Here is a 17,564-nt window from a genome sequence, read left to right as displayed (position 1 = left end):
ATCTAGGTAACTCTTGAAATTACCTTCTCAAAGTATTCATTTGTTTAAAAAATACTCATTGAACACCTATCTTGTGCCAAAAAGTATTGCCAGGTTCTTATAAGAAACAGGAGTTTACCCCTCTCATGAGAAAGGTAAGAAATCACAGTAAAGCATATTAGTTTAATAAAAGCATTTTACAAGGTACCTGGGTGCCTCAGTCACTAAGTGTCTGCCTTCGGCTCAGGTCATGATCCCAGGGTCCTGGGATCTAGGCCCACATCAGGTTCTCTGCTTGGTGGGAAGCCTGCTTCTCCCTCTCCCAGTCCCCCTGCTTGTGTTTCCTCTTTCTCTGTGTCTCTCTCTGTCAAATACATAAATCTAAAAAAAAAAAAGGGGGGGGGGAAGCATTTTACAGAGTCCCATGGGATGGCTAAATCCACAGAGGCTGAAAGAATTGACTCAGAAAAGGCTTTAATACCATTCAGGTATAGAAGGCTCAATAGCGGTTTACCAAACAGACCTGAGAGGGAATAATACTACATTTAAAAAATAGTAAGTAAGGGTGCCTTGGTGGCTCAGTCGGTTAAGCGTCTGCGTTGGGCTTGGGTCATGATCTCAGGGTCCTGGGATCGGCCCCCGCATTGGGCTCTCTGCTCAGCAGGGATCCTGCTTCTCCCTCTCCCATTCCCCCTGCTGTGTTCTCTCTGTCAAATAAATAAAAACAAAATCTTGATTAAAAAATAGTAAGTAGCCCAGTATAACTTTTTTTGAACCACATTTTGAAGAATCTCATTGTACCAAGCTAGCCATTTGCCTTTTTCTTGTAGCCAATAGGGTGTGATCTCTTAGGGATTTTTTTTTTTAAGATTTTATTTATTTATCAGATAGAGATCACAAGTAGGCAGAGAGAGAGGGGGAAGCAGGCTCCCTGTTGAGCAGAGAGCCTGAAGCGGGGCTCGATCCCAGGACCCTGGGATCACGACCCGAGCTGAAGGCAGAGGCGATAACCCACTGAGCCACCCAGGCGCCCCCTCTTAGGGATTTTTAATCAAGGCAATACTCAAGTTTGTATACAGCTATGATCCAAGAGCATTTCTACCTGCCTAGGAACCTTTGGGAGATACCTGTTTGTACCCCAGGGCAGACCCATTAACATTGGTCTAAATGGATCCTGAAGCAGCCCTGTGAACCACCTCCATCCCCACTCAGCCATGCTCTAGGGCAGTCTCATCTAGAAACCCAGCAGGTGGCATAACTGTCAGTGCCCCTGGAGATAGACCTGCAGAATCTGGTCCCAGCTCTAGACCCTGAAACAAGCCTGACACTCAGTTCTAGCCTCTCTCAGCTGCAATCCTGGGCACTCCTGCCCTTCCTGGGATCCACCCAGTGGCAGAACAGTGGCCTTCCCAGGGATCTGACAAAAACCACTCCTGCCCACACACCTAGTAATAGGCCAGCTGTCCGCGGACCTAATGACATTGTCCCAGCACCAGCCCTACTGACCAAGGACTCAGAGGCAATCCTTTCCACCAGGAGACCAGACAGGATCCATGCCTGCCCAGGTGCCTGGTAATGAGGTCCACAAACCATAGACCCCAGTGCAGGCCCAGCAGCAGCCATGTGACCCGGCCTCAGTCCAACTTGAATGTGGTCCTAGAGGAGATCTCATCAGTCTGGAGACCCAGTAGGAGGAGATCTTTAGCAGCAGAAACCTATCTATAAAAATTCGAAGAGGTGTTTGTTCCTCCAAATATAAACACCAATTCAAAGCTACAAAGATCATTGAAGATCAGGCACACGTGGACCCACCAAAGGAAACTAATAAAGCTCCAGTAACCAACCCCAAGAAAATAGAGATTATGAATTGCCTGCCAAATCATTCAAAGTAATCATCTCAAAAGAAGCTCAGTTACATGCAAGAGAACACAGACAACTAAATAAAATCCGGAAAACAATGCATGAACATCTTTCCATGGTCATTGAAATACTGAGTTTCTGAACTGAGCATACAGCTTAGTGTAAAACCTCAGTACTCATTCTGTCAAGCTTTTACTGCTTCTGTATTATGTTGCTTTTCATTGTATGTAAAAAGCAATCTGAAAGTACTTAATTGGATTTTAAATGAGTTATAAGGTGGAAACTTTTGTAGATATCCCTTATACATTTCTATTTTTAATATTTATATTTGTATATATTAGTCATTTTAAATTGCTTTTTTTTGTAGGAACCTCCAGAAGTTTAGCCTTTTTGGAGACATAAGTGTTCTACAACAGCAAGGAAGTTTGTCAAATACATACCTCAGCAAGGTGGATCCTGATGGCAAAAAAATTAAACAGTAAGTTACATGGCTAGTGGAAAGGGGCTTATATTAATAATAATTTTAGTTTTTTCTGAGAAATTGTAAGATACAATCAGGAGAGTAATGATATTTTTCCCAAAAAATGTGTCCTGTAAACTGAAAGTGTTTTAACTATGAAATATCCTATTCCACATCATAAACCTTTAAGATAAATCAAAGACTTTGCTGGGTAATTATTGCTATTTAACAGTGTTACTTCTCTCCTTGCCTTCATTATAACATAAATTGTCTATCATCAATCTTTTCTACCATACTGGTACAAAATGCTGCTTTCATTGGTTGAAGAACTTATTTTTGGATATTTAATACAGTTTATTCATTATATTTTAATGTGAATTTTAGTAGTATTTATGATAATATTACTTGTGGGTTAGATTGAGAGAAAATGGATCTCAACATTGCATACCATTTCATTGCCCAGTTTCAGAAGTCAGTGTTAAAAGATTAGTGCTAAACGTTAACGGGATCATTGTGGCATGTGTTTTCCATACAGAATTCAGCAGCTGTTTGAAGAAATACTGAGTAATAGCAGGCAACTGAAATGGCTGTCCTGTGGGTTTATGCTGGAAATAGTAACCCCAACATCACTGTCATCTCTCTCAAACTCTATTGCCAACACCATGGAGCACCTGAGCTTGCTAGACAACAATATTCCTGGTAATAGCACCCTTATCACCACAGTCGAACTGGAGCGATTCGTGAATCTGCGCTCACTTGCCCTGGATTTCTGTGACTTTACAGCTGAGATGGCAAGAGTCTTAACTGATAGCAACCATGTGCCTTTGCAGCGACTGTCTCTCCTGGTCCACAATGTTTCCGTGATGCACAAGTCTCTGGACAACATGCCAAATGACGAGCATTGGAAAGCCTTGTCACGAAAGAGCACCAGCCTTCGGGTCTACATAATGGCCTTTGATATCAAGAGTGAAGATATGTTAAAGATTCTGAAACCCAGTATACCACTAGAGAGGATTCATTTTGACAGCTACATCACTTGTGTTTCAGGAGCTATTGTTGATCTTATATCCAGGCAGTATGATAAGTTCCTCACTCATTTTATACTAATGAATGATGTGATTGACACGTCTGGTTTTCCAGATCTTAGTGACAACCGAAATGAAGATCCATTGGTTTTATTAGCATGGAGGTGCACAAAGCTCTCTCTTCTGGCAATTCACGGTAGGTGATTTTTGTTCAGTTTGCTATTTATATCTAAAACATCTTAAACCAGCAAAAAGTACTGACATTTGTAGTGTTGAATAATCTTCTAACAAGTTGAAATGCAGGCTTTTACAATTTTTTAAAAAAGATTTTATTTATTTATTCGACAGACAGAGATAACAAGTAGGCAGAGAGGTAGGCAGAGAGAGAGGAGGAAGCAGGCTCCCCGCAGAGCAGAGAGCCAGATGTGGGGCTCAATCCCGGGACCCTGGGATCATGACCTGAGCTGAAGGCAGAGGCTTTAACCCATTGAGCCACCCAGGCGCCCCGGCTTTTATACTTTTTAACTTACAAGATATACCACTTACAAGTAGAAGGTCATATTTCCACTCTAAGTGTTTTGTTCCAGCTTCCATGTTGCTTTTTTCTTCCACCATGGGATTGATGGTATTTCATGAGAGTGGCATTTGAAATTAATTTATCTAAGAAAAGTTACATATCTACTTGCAGTAGATACATTTCTTCCTCTAATCACAAGATCTCTTAAAAACATAATACAGAAGGAAGAGAAAGTATGATTTCTTGCTTGCTTGCTGCCTCATCTTCTAGATTCTAGATATTAACATATTAATTTGTATATTTTTTTAAATGATGATTCCATTGATTGGGTATATGCCTTTTTCTTACTGGTGCCTTTCATCTTAATATTAACTATACTCATTTAGAGAGAGTTGCTATTCTGACAGAAGAACATTTTAGTTCCTTTTCTGGAACATGTAAGACATTTACAGCATACAAAATAGACTATTAGTTGTGTTTCCTTATTTTTAAAATATTTTTAGCCTGCATTAGTGCAGGAAAGTATGTGTCTTGCTTTTCAAGTTTTGCTTTATAATTTGGCCAGTCATGAGAGGTAGCAGCAGAGAAATGCATTTCAACTTGTTATAAGATTACTCCAACACTATATATTAAAGATTAATTTCAGCCAATCTAAGCTTTTTTTCTTACAAGAAATACTAAATAAGATGTTAGATACAGCTAAAGCTCCTATACCCATTCCCCTTTTTTCTTTCCCAAAGTTTATCCATGACTCTTTAATACTTTACATATTTTCTATTGGCAATTAACAGTTTAAAGTTTTGCTTCTTAACTTCGGACTGTGAAGCATCATAGGAGAGGATTTTTTACTCACTAAAAATGTTTTCTATGTATTGTTAATGGATACATACATATGAAATAAAAGTTTGTTTTTTTATGATACAGCACTATCCAAAGCTGTAAAGTTTGACTTTAAATGTCTTCAGTCTTACTAAATGTACTGATATCGGAATAGCATTACAGCATCTACCAATTCACCAGCCACAGTGATGTTGTTGGAAACAATATCAAACTTAGTCTTTTTTTATTTTTTTTTTTTTTTTTTTTTGGAGCTACACAGTCACACTTCCTTTTCCAATCTCGGTATATTTTTAAAGGTAAAGGACCAAAGTGGTCAGTGAGATACAAGTTTGTGGAAAAGACTAACTTATCAAATAGAAAAAATAAATTACAAGGAAATGACAGTGCTTGTCTTTTGTTTATTTTGAAGGTTACACAGTGTGGGCGCACAACCTCATTGCCATTGCTCGTCTTCGTGGCTCTGATCTAAAAGTACTTGAAGTCACTGAAGAAAGCATTGATTTTGACCAAGGTGAACTGGCCGACCAGGATGTGGATCCAGTGCATAACCTTATTGAGCAGGTATCCCTGGGCCTGGGTCAACCTTGGCATGCGGTCATGGACATCGAATCACTCAGTGTCTTCACTGAACCGAATCGTCATTTTTACAGAGAGATGCAAAGCTTCAGCGAAGACATTTAGCTTTTTTTTAAATGTACAATTCCTGTGGTTACATATGCAAGTAGGGTCCTATTATGTTTTTTTTTCAGTAGTGTGAATTAATCCCTTTGTGCTGTGTTTAATCAGTATTAGCTTTATAGAATTATACATGTATATTCTACTTCTTGATCAAAGAACGTAGTCGGGTATTGGTTTAGAAGTTCAAAGTGACAATGTGTAGGGCTTTCACGGTTAATGGACTTGTTATCAAACCTTAAGGATATACAACCGAAGGTTGTCTGAGGTTGCTGGCTAACTTTATTTTTCACTGAGTTACTCTGCCTTTTGATGTTTTTATTCTTTGTGTGTCAGAGTTCAGAGCTCAGGAGCCAAAATATTTTTATACATATATAGATTTATATCCATAGCCTGGTGGATTTGTATGCAATGCACTGCATTCATGCTTGATAGCATTTCATTAATTTTTTTTTTGAAATGGAAGAAGGGAGGATAGTATGATCCCAAATGAGTGACCCTTAACAGAAAAGCCAAGACTTTAACTTTTATTACATATAATAGTTGATATCATCAATTACCATTCTGAATTTTGTGTAGTATTAGGTTAGAATACTGCTTAATCCTTTTTTTAAAAAATGCATTTACATAAACATGAATACTCAAACTATTAGACTTTTTTTAAACTGTATCTGACATAATTTTATTCATCCATTACATTATACATTCAAGTTAGCTTTTTAGCCCAGATTTCAAATAGTGGAGGAAGAAACTGTATTCCAGGGTAAAACCTCCTTAAAAGAAAATCAAAAAACAGAGCCGTAAACACACATGCTTGCAAACAAACATTAGTCGTGAAATCCCTAGCAACGAGTCACTGGATTTTTCTCTGTCAGCGCGCGTGTCAGCTGCCAAAGAATAGACTTAACTGAAGAAGTGCCCACATGCTGGCAGGGGCCGGCCCACTCTGGCCAGCCAGATACTGCTAGATTGTAATATTTAAGGTCGAATTTCGACCTGTGGTACACAGCTGTGCTGTGGCTCAGTCAGCAACCTCAGAACTCTGAAAAAACAAAACAAAAAAAAAGAAAAAAAAACCATGCACCTGTTTCACTGTGAATAGTGAATGTAAAGGAAAGAAAGGAAGAACTGAAAGCTTGTTCTATCACAGGTATGAGCTGCTATGATACATGAAGAACATTCCATGAAGTATGTTTTAAAACCTTGTTATATCTGAGAGGCTTTAAAAGCCGACTTAACTGTTTCAGGGCAACCGCGGTACAGACGTGGTCTCTGTGAGACTTCCACCTGACCCCAGTTTTAAGTGGTACGAATGTTGTGCATTTAATGTTAAAGGACAGTCTGCAATAATAAAGTAAGTAGCCAACGTGGGTGCCCAGCAGTGCTGAGACCTGGCTGCTCTATTGTAAGCTTTGGAAACACAATTTATGCAACAGATGTCCAGATATGATTCTATTTATGGAAAAAGTTTATATGTATTTTACAAATGGTTTTACCATCTTATATTAAAATGACCTTTTGACAGGTGTGCACTGTTTTGTCTCCAGTGAGCACATACCATGAGGATTTTATATGTACATCAGTAGTGTGAATCCACTGGCACAGTGTGTGTAAATGCCAGATGTGGTGAGATTTTATCTTATAAATGTGATCAGATAAAATAAATCCTGACAGAAACTGTAAGGAAACCAGCTGAATGTTTGACCTGATGACTGATGTTGTATGGTTTATGTTAAATGTATATTCTTTTAATCAATGAATAAAGCATTAAAAAGTGACCATTGTAATATATTTTATTGTATACAAAGCATGAAAACTTTTAGTGTTAAACTGTAATAATCCTTTATAATCTTGTTAGCTTCTATTTTAGTCTGGTGCAGCAAAGCTTAAATTTGGGAATATTTCATAAAAAGTCCTAGGTTAGGGGCACCTGGGTGGTACAGTCAGTTAAGCATCTGACTCTTGATTTCGGCTGAGGTCATAATCTCACGGTCATGGGATCGAACCCCGAGTTGGGCTCCATGCTCGGTAGGGAGTCAGCTTGAGATTCTCTCTCCCTCTCCCTATGCCCCTCCTCCCCCTGTTCACTCACTTTCTCTCTCTCTCAAATAAATAATTTTTTTTCAAAAAAGTCTCAGTTTAAATAGTTTGAAGGGTTTTAATTTTTTTTAGCTAACTTTGGCAAAATACAAGCTTAAAAGCAATAGACTGGTTATCACAAAACTCAAGTGTATTACGCATTTAGAACATTATTGATATAGTAAAACATAATTTATAGGCTATAAGAACTTTCTACAATTCCTATACTGGATGCAAAAATACTTTAGTATGCCAGTATTAAATAGTTCATAAACTCCTATACTGCTTTAGTTTGGCTTTGTAATCTCTATTCTTGGTTGTTGAGACAAACAGCTATCAGTTATAAGATAGAAAATGGCTCTTTTCCTTCATCTGTCTTTCCCTAATCATTGCAGACACTGACTCTTCTTCCAGATACTGCCTCCTCACCTTGGAATAATCTGGTATTCATAAGCTTCCTTGTTTCCTAGGCATATCTAACTCTTTTGGGTGAATCAACATGTTTATTATGTAAAATACAAAAATAGTACCCAAAATTTATGAAAAAAGAAAGCCTATTAATATATGTGAATAGTATACAAATGGCGGTTGGTATAGTAAAGCACTAAACTGGGAGGCTCAGCATCTGTTACACTCTAAGCTCTGACTCTAATGCTACAGAGCTTTAGCATTAGAGTCATCTGTAAAATGAGGGATTGGACTTGATTATCTAAAACTCTACTTTAGATTCAGTTTCCTCATCTGTAAAATGAGGGATTGGACTTGATTATCTAAAACTCTGATTCTTCCCTAAAAGTTTTAAGGCCTAACAGCTCAGAGACATACATAAGATCATCTTTGAAGAAATGTATTAAATAAAACATTTTCAAAACATAGCTCACTAAACTATATGAGATTTACATAGCTAAAACTGCTTTCCCATTTCCCCCACCACCCTAGGAATAAAGAAGATAGGGAGTCAGTGGGGTGGGTCTTGGGAAGGACAGACAGTGTGCTTATGGCTAAACACAGATTCAGAAACTAACTTGGTAGGGCCTTACGGCATGCATCAGATGGGATCTTTATGAAGCCAGTAACATAAAGTGATCCTAATGGAGTAACACACAAGCAGGGATGAATAATACACAACCATCAAACTACATCATCTATATCAAGGCTTCCCAACCTTTTCCATCCCCTGACATACACCGAAAAAATTGTACAGCACACTGGTATAAACTGGAAAAAAACTGTGCAGGGAGAAAGATCATTGTTTTGTTTATTACATAATTGATGAGACAAAATGCAGAGAATTGGGGGAAATACTAAATTTATATAGAACTTCCAAATAAAATCTTGTCAGTTTTAACTGATAACCTCCTCAAATTTTTAACATTGCCACCAATGAGAAACACGCCACAAATAGGTGATAATTTTTAAATTTTTTCACAGCCATTCAAAAATTTATGCTGCTAAAATTATACTTAAGAAGTCTTAAAAAAAAAAAAAGTTTAACAGCTCTAGAGCCGCCTGGGTGGTTTTTGTTGGTAAAGTGTCTGACTTCAGCTCAGGTCATGATATCAGGGTCCTGGGATCAAGTCCCATGTCGGGCTCCCTGCTCAGTGGGGAGCCTGCTTCTCCCTCTGCATCTGTCTCTCCCTTTGCTTGTGCTCTTTTTTTTAAGTCTTAAAAAAAAGGTAACATCTCTGAACAAAATGGTAAATGTAATGTTGAGATTTCTTATAATGTGAATTAATTTCAAATTCAAGTGATTTTTCATTAAGGTATTTCAAAATCATGATGAAGCTCCCACACATAACCCTGCTGCTAGTTTACCCACCACTCAGAACACACATCAGTCACCAACAGACAAAAATACCTGATTTCTGTGAAAGTAGTTAGAAGCCTACAGGGTGCCCTCCTCCTGCCCCTCAGGTCCAAGCACCTCAGAGCCAACCAGCTACATCTGGAGATTCACACCTGGGCTTTCTACCTGCTCCTTGGACACCTGGGACATACTTCTCTAACAGCTTCATAGACATTCCTTGCCTGTGATGGACAATGGAGTGTCTGCCTCTCACAGGTGAGTAGTGAGTGCCCATAGATGCTGTGTGTGTGCAAGGCACAGGGTCAGACCAGGGTCAGACCAGTGTCCACTCTATCTGTGCTCCAAGAAGAAAATGAAAGCATCAGGAGGCACCCAGCCAGGGCTCCTAGCCACCCCAGATTTTATTTGTTGGAGAGAAAGAGAGCATAAGCAGAGGGAGCAGCAGGTAGAGGGAGAGGGAGAAGTGGACTCCCCGCTCACCAGATGCGGGACTCCATCCCAGGACCCTGGGATCATGACCTGAGCCAAAGGCAGATGCTTAACCAATAGAGCCACCCAGGTATCCCTGTAATTTTTTTATTTTAGAAAGTTGTGTTCCAATTTTTTCCTCCTACGTTTAGTTTTTATTCATGATAAATATGTAACTGATCAAAGATATGTCATTGGTCATACCCTGCATCAACAGGAAAATACATTATCTTCAGAACATCTGTATACTCTAATGGAACATTTAATATATTTTAGAAAGGTTTTCACAAAAGTTGGTTAAAAGAAGTCTGTGTTTAAAAGAATGGACTTTAGGGGTGCCTGGGTGGCCCACCCATTTGAGGGTCCAACTCTTAGTTTCAGCTCAGGTCATTATCTCAGGGTATTGAGATTGAGCCCCGCATCAGGCTCCACTTTCAATGCAGAGTCTGCTTGAGATTCTCTCCCTCCCTCTTCCTCTGCCCCTCCCCACCATGCTCTCTCTCTCTCTCTCAAATAAAAATAAAAAAGAATGAGCTTTAATCAGAAACATCCACTTCAGTGAAATTTTCTGAGAAAACACTAAATAAATTAGCTAGGACATACTATGATTGGCATGTGCTAAATTGTGTCCCAACCATTATTTTAATCATTTCACTAGAAAGTACTCTATTTAATCCTCACAGCAACTGTGTAGTACGTATCACCCCCATTTCACATATGAGGAAATGGAGGCACAGAAAGATTAAGAATCTTGTCTAAGATCATAAAACTAGTCAATGGCAGAGCAAAATTTAAACCTAGGTGAAGGGACCCCAATATTATACAACTCCTACCACTCTTAAATACTACAACTATACTATTATTTGACAGATAATGCAGTTTTCAACTTAGTTTTTCAAATATATAGACATCGAATTTTAAAGTCCATACTCTCCATGTATCAGTATTCTTGCTATATTTCTTGAATTGCGTTTACTGCTCTTGGTATATTTCAGCAAGTGTGTGTGTATCACCAATTCTGTTGAATCACAAAGCAACAGAATAATTCATGCAGGAGGTATAGGATAATTTATGTCTAGCACATACAAAGTGTGTGGTGTGTATGTGTGAAAAGACATTGAAAATGTAAATGCACTATGTAGTCTGTGTATAATTTTTATTTCACTCTTCTTTTTAAATAGAATAATTGTACAGTTAATATACAGTTAGCCTTCCTACTAACAAGAGACAGGTAAGATCACTACAAAATTAAAGCATTCACTACCTTGTAATTCTAATTATTTGTGGAAGCTAAGAACTTTACTTACCTGGGAATATGAATATATATATATTCACATATATATATATATATAAATATACACACACACACATGTTATCTTAGCTATCTATGTTTGTGAATCAAAAAAGGTAGGAAATTTTTTAAAGGCTAGTTGTAGGTTTTTTGTTTACATGTTATTAGTTGCAGACTCAATCATGTTTTCTACTGAATTAGTAAAATCAACAGACTATTTTGATATCTTACAGTTGAAGGGATCATCAAATTAACAGACCCAAATTTTTCTAATTTCTTCAGATTAATGTTGTTAAAATGTCCATACTACCCAGTGATCTACAGACCCAATGCAATTCCTAATCAAAATTCCAATGACATTTTCCATAGAAATAGAAAAAAAATCCTAAAATTTCTATGGAACCACAAAAGACTCCAAATGGCCAAAGGGAACTTGAGAAAGAACAAAGCTGGAAGCATCACACTTCCTGACTTCAAACTATTTTACCAAGCTATAGTAATCAAATTAGTATAGTATTGGCATACAAATAAACAACATATTCCAATGGAATAGAGAACCCAGAAATAAACAAATTCATATATGGCCTATTAATTTTCCTCAAAAGTACCAAGAATATACAGTGGAGAAAGGACAGTCTCTTCAACAAATGGTGCTGGGAAAACTGGATGTTACCATGCAAATGAGGAAAACTGGGCCTCTATCTTGTACCATAGATAAAAATCAACTCGAAAATGGACTAACAACTTGAACATAATACACTTGAAATTATAAAACTCCTACAAGAAAACAAAGTGGGGTAAGTTCCTTGACACCGGTCCTGCAGTATTTTAGATTTGACACCAAAGCAAAGGCAACAAAAGTAAAAATAAACAAGAAAAACTACATCAGACTAAAAAGCTTGTGCACAACAAAGGAAACCATTAACAAAATGAAAAGACAACTTAAGGAATGAGAGAAAATATTTGCAAACCAGCAATCTAATAAGGGGTTAATATTCAAAATATATAAGGAACTCATACAACTCACTAGCAGAAAAACAAATAACCCAATTAAAAAATGGGCAGAAGATCTGCATAGACATTTCTCCAAAGAAGACATGTAAGTGGCTAATAGATAAATGAAAAGATCCTCAACATCACTAATCATCAGGGAAATGCAAATCAAAACCACAATGAGATATTACCTCACATCTGTTATCCATTATCAAAAAATAGGTAACAAATGCTGGTGAAGATACAGGTAATAGGGAACTTTGTACACTGCTGGTGGGAATGTAAACTGGTAGAATCACTATGGAAAAATAACATAGAAGTTCCTCAAAATATTAAAAGCAGAACTGCTATATGATCTAGCAACCCCACATCAAGAGTTTGTTTTTCTAATGACTTTTCCATTTCTAGACATTTTATTTGATTCTCTACAATTACATCTTGGCCCTTTTTATACTCTTCTTTCTTTGTAAAGGCTTTTATTCATTCTTTTCTCTCTCATGTTATTTTGAAATATACCATAAAATCACATTCAGATTATTCTTTTGCTCATTTATTTGGATTGCTAATTTTCCTGTTGTGTCTATTGGTTTTCCCTCAGGGGCACACGCATTTTTTATTGTGAGCTCAATTTGGGTAGAAAGTACAGGCCTGCACAAGTCACGGACAGTGGAAGTAACCCTACAGTGCGGCTTTTGTCAAGTCTTCTGAAGATTTTATATGCAGTCTGTAGTGCTCCTTTAAGAGTCCTAGCTTTTGTAGGAGTCTCTATACCCAATTAGACATTGAAACATTAGTCCTTAGGATTTATATCCGGTCCACTCTATCAGTGCAAGCCTTTCTCAGGTTTTAAAATCCCATTCTCCCCCTCCCCCTGCCGCCACACACACAGATATTTCCCCTTTCTATACTCTAAGATCTCTCTTCCTAACTAAACACACCCTCAAATCATTTAATATTTACTAAGCTGATAACTGCCTACAGGCACATTTAGTGAATGACATCCAGAACAGAACAAAGTTATCCAAAAACTGCTTAGTCTAATTTGGATACTGGATGTCTTTTATATAAATCCTCAATTTATTCTAGTAACCTCATCATAATATTATGCTGCATACATACATGCTACATTCACTTAAAATTGATGGATCCTTGACATAGGAACTAATGTCAAGACAATTTCTGACATCTAAAGATGTTTCACATTTATCCTGCATGAATTTTAGTTTTTTTACATTTTTCACACAAAGGTGAGTCAGTACTATACAGCAAGTTAGAAACCTTAAAAATAAAAACAAAGATAAACAAACAAACAAACAAAAACCCCTAGCTTTCTAAGAAAAGAGGGGTAAGACTGTTCTTGTGTGTGACAGACCCTATTATTTCTGCCTATCCAGCAATCCATACAGAATACTTTTTTTTTTTAAGATTTTATTTATTTGACAGAGATCACAAGTAGGCAGAGAGGCAGGCAGAGAGAGAGAGGAAGGGAAGCAGGCTCCCCACTGAGCAGAGAGCCCGATGTGGGACTCGATCCCAGGACCCTGAGATCGTGACCTGAGCCGAAGGCAGAGGATTTAACCCACTGAGCCACCCAGGCGCCCCCATACAGAATACTTCTAATAGAAAATTTATTCCTTGTAATTCAGATGGAAATTATCCCACCCAAACACAGGCCAAGAGCTCCTGATCCTATGCTCCAGCCACAATGGACTGGTTTGGAAATTGGATTTACTCTAAGCCAGAAAAGTAAGAGCCATCTGTAGGAATCTTGCTGGAAATTTGAAAATAAGGGCTCTTTCCCTTTCTAAGATTTTAAACACTAAATATACCACCCATGTAAATCTAAGATGCCGCAACTACATGGACAGATAATATATCTGGGAATGAAACTGACAGAGAAAAATGGAGCTAAGAGATTAGAAGAGAAAGACCACGTTTTGATCATATAATTAAAGCCACTGGATATAACTCTGAAATTCCTAGTTACACAAACCAGTATTATTCCACTGATTTTCTCAAACTGGGTTCAGCTGCTTTTCTGTCTTGCAAGCAAGAAACATAATACAATGTAGTAAGCTTAACTGCTCTTTATAGACAGTTATCAAAGAGTTCCCACATTCCACACACACACACAAAAATCCCTTTTGTAGCACTTCTATCAAATTTTTTACAGTAGCTACTACCTGGGGGGAAAAATAGATTAGTTTGCAAAGGTTATAAGGCTAGATGCTTTTTTAAATAGATACATGGTAAACCATGTACCATACCCATAGAAGCAGAATAATTATCAACTATACTCACAAAATTCTTTTGTAGCATCTCCCCATGTCTATGAATTGTCTGGCTTTAAAAAAGAAGTCTATTTTGTTTTCAACTAACCTGCTTCCAAAGAATGTGATTTCCTTTCCTCTTAATAACCTTCTGTCCCCGGTCCCAAATTCTGGCCCCAGAATATATTTTAGGAATATAGCCCTAAAAAATTACCCTAAATCTAGAGGGGGAATGTGTATGTACAAAGCTATACTATCATACATAATTCTTTAAAAATTCTAAAAAAAATAAATATGTAAGAACAGCTTAAGCATTCAGCAAGAAAAGAACAATCAGGTAAATTATATTCACAAAAGGGAAGGTAAAATCATGAAAAATGAAGTTTACAGGGGCACCTGGGTGGCTCAGTCAAGTAGCATCTGACTCTTGGTTTTGGCGCAGGTCATGATCTCAGAGTCATGAGATCGAGCCCCACATTAGGCTCCACACTGGGTGTGGAGCCTGCTTAATATTCTCTCTCCACCTCTCCCTTGGCCCCTCCCTACCCTCTCTCAAAAAAAAAAAAAAAAAGTTTCTATCATTTATATTAGGAGATTACACTTAATATAAAATTAAAGACACACATAATTACACTAATACAAAAGATATGCGAAGGATAAAAAGCCTAAAGGAAGCACAACCTAAATGCAAAAAGTGATTTATGTTTCTATGGTGACCCTGGATTTTCTTCAGCTTTTGAGATTTTCTAACTTTTCTTATAGGACCGTGTATTATTTCTATTTAAAAAAATCAGAATACCAGGGGCGCCTGGGTGGCTCAGTGGGTTAAAGCCTCTGCCTTTGGCTCAGGTCATGATCCCAGGGTCCTGGGATCGAGCCCCGCATGGGGCTCTCTGCTCAGCGGGGAGCCTGCTTCCCTTCCTCTCTCTCTGCCTGCCTCTCTGCCTACTTGTGATCTCTGTCTGTCAAATAAATAAATTTAAAAAAAAAAAAATCAGAATACCAAAGTGGAGGGAAAAGTTATCCAACCAAGACCAAGAAGTATTCTTTCTTGAAATATCCAAGCCTACTGCCTATCAGTCCAAAATAATGCTCAGGTCATAATCTTGAAGACTGCCCTCCTCCTTTAACTACCCTTTCAAGTGGTGACAACAGCAATAACAGAAAACTTCAGCTTCCAGGTGGCAGACTAAGCAGATGCTGGCCACCTGCCCCCAAGGCCCCACTGAGATAAACATAAAGAAGAGCCAAGAGAAGTAAACCCCATAAGGCTGAAAAGAATAAAAAAGGACATCGACAAATGAAGTTTCAAAATTTTCTGGGGGACAGAAGAACAGACTGGATTAGGTTGGAGGATAAAAGAAGTCGAGAAAGCTATGGCCTACAATCTGTTTTAGGAACTGGGAGTCAGCAGGCCTGGTAACAGTCTGAAACTTGGCTCAGAGCCACTTAGTATATCGTGTACAGAACTGAGGTGTGAGTGTGAAAATAGGGAGACTACTTGAAGAACTGTAAGCAGAACAGCTCAAAGTTGGTGCCATCATTCCCCTGCCACAACCCCAAGCACAAGGCAGTGAGACTGGTTCTGCCTCCAGCTAAAATACTGGAGAGATATTCCCTAAAGAAATTAAACTGTTTGGAAAAAGCAAAACTCCTAGCGTGAATGGTGGTATCCTAGATGAAGCCCTTCTCATTCTGGCATCGGCAAGGCCGACACCCAATCAGCCGGCATCCTACGGGTCATCCTAAGACAAAGCCTGTCAGTCACAGATTCTGTCTCAGTCCCCACCCTCCATCTCTCACCACCTGCGCGCGCCCCCCCAACACACACACACACACACATACACACACACACACCCCTATCTCCCAGGAAGAAACCAAACAAGAAAACTATCCTTGTTACACAGAAAAAGGTATAAGCTAGAATCAGCTAACCAATTCATCTTCATTAAACATGAACAACTCAAGGTTGACCAAACATGTAAGGAAAGAAAGCCCAAGTTAATAATTATTAATCCTAGAGAAAACAGGTAGTTCAGAAAAACACTTTTAGAAACCACTAATTGGCTATGGAGAAATTAAAAATATTAGATCTTTACAAAAAAGAATAGGATCTATGAAAAAAGAATAAAATACAATAAAAAATCCTCTCAAAGATTAATGACTGCTGAAAACAAAAACATTAAAGTGTCAGTTAATTGTTTGCCTTCGGCTCAGGTCACGATCCCAGAGTACTGGGATCGTGTCTTGCATTGGGCTCCCTGCTCAGTGGGAATTCTGCTTCTCCCTCTGCCTGCTGTTTCCCCTGCTTGTGCTCCCACACACACTCTCTCTCTCTTGCTCTCTGACAAATAAGTAAGTAAAATCTTAAAAAAATACGAAAGAAAAAGTCGATAAGGAATTTACCAAAGATTAAAAAAAAAAAAAAAATTCCCAGAGTTTAGGACGCCATAGTTTAAGCGCCTAATACGATATGGTACCCCAGTCATATCCCACCTTCAAGAGAGAGGATGCTGATCAGGGAAATACAAATCAAAACCACAATGAGATACAACCTCACACCAGTCAGAATGGCTAAAATTAAGTAAGGAAATGACAGATGCTGGCGAGGATGCGGAGAAAGGGGAACGCTCCTACACTGCTGGTGGGAATGCAAGCTGGTGCAACCACTCTGGAAAACAGCATGGAGGCTCCTCAAAAAGTTGAAAATAGAGCTACCCTACGACCCAGCAATTGCACTACTGGGTATTTACCCTAAAGAGACAAATGTAGTGATCCGAAGGGGCACATGCACCCGAATGTTTATAGCAGCAATGTCCACAATAGCCAAACTAGGGAGAGAACCTAGATGTCCATCAACAGATGAATGGATAAAGAAGATGTGATATAGGGGTGCCTGGGTGGCTCAGTGGGTTAAAGCCTCTGCCATCGGCTCAGGACATGATCCCAGGGTCCTGGGATTGAGCCCCACATCAGGCTCTCTGCTCAGCGGGAAGCCTGCTTCTCTTCCTCTCTCTCTCTCTGCCTGCCTCTCTGCCTACTTGTGATCTCTGTCTGTCAAATAAATAAATCAAATCTTTAAAAAAAAAAAACTTAAGGGACGCCTGAGTGGCTCAGTTGGTTAAGCAGCTGCCTTCGGCTCAGGTCATGATCCCAGTGTCCTGAGATTGAGTCCCACATCAGGCTCCTTGCTTGGCGGGGAGCCTGCTTCTCCCTCTGCCTCTGCCTGTGCTTGCTCTCTCTCTCTCTGACAAATAAATAAATAAAATCTTTAAAAAAAAAAAAACTTTAAAAAAAAGA

The 17,564-nt window shown here is 38.6% G+C and overlaps 1 protein-coding gene across 1 annotated transcript in view; it reads left to right on the top strand.

The window, feature by feature from the left end:
• The window catches only part of FBXO33 (F-box protein 33), a gene marked incomplete at its 5' end in the record, with an annotated part of 34,872 nt that extends 28,408 nt beyond the window's left edge, over positions 1-6,464 (top strand). Inside the window, 3 exons of the mRNA XM_080809508.1 lie at positions 2,207-2,317; positions 2,835-3,520; positions 5,091-6,464. Coding sequence (XP_080665634.1) covers positions 2,207-2,317; positions 2,835-3,520; positions 5,091-5,362 — 1,069 coding nt within the window. The 3' untranslated portion in view covers positions 5,363-6,464. The remainder of the gene's footprint in view (positions 1-2,206; positions 2,318-2,834; positions 3,521-5,090) is intronic.
• Between the last annotated feature and the right edge of the window lie 11,100 nt (positions 6,465-17,564).

The sequence above is a fragment of the Martes martes genome, assembly GCF_963455335.1.
Source record: "Martes martes genome assembly, chromosome: 7".
Taxonomy (NCBI): domain Eukaryota; kingdom Metazoa; phylum Chordata; class Mammalia; order Carnivora; family Mustelidae; genus Martes; species Martes martes.
The sequence above is the reverse complement of the archived record's forward strand: the minus strand, read 5'-3'. Positions and strand labels throughout refer to the sequence as shown.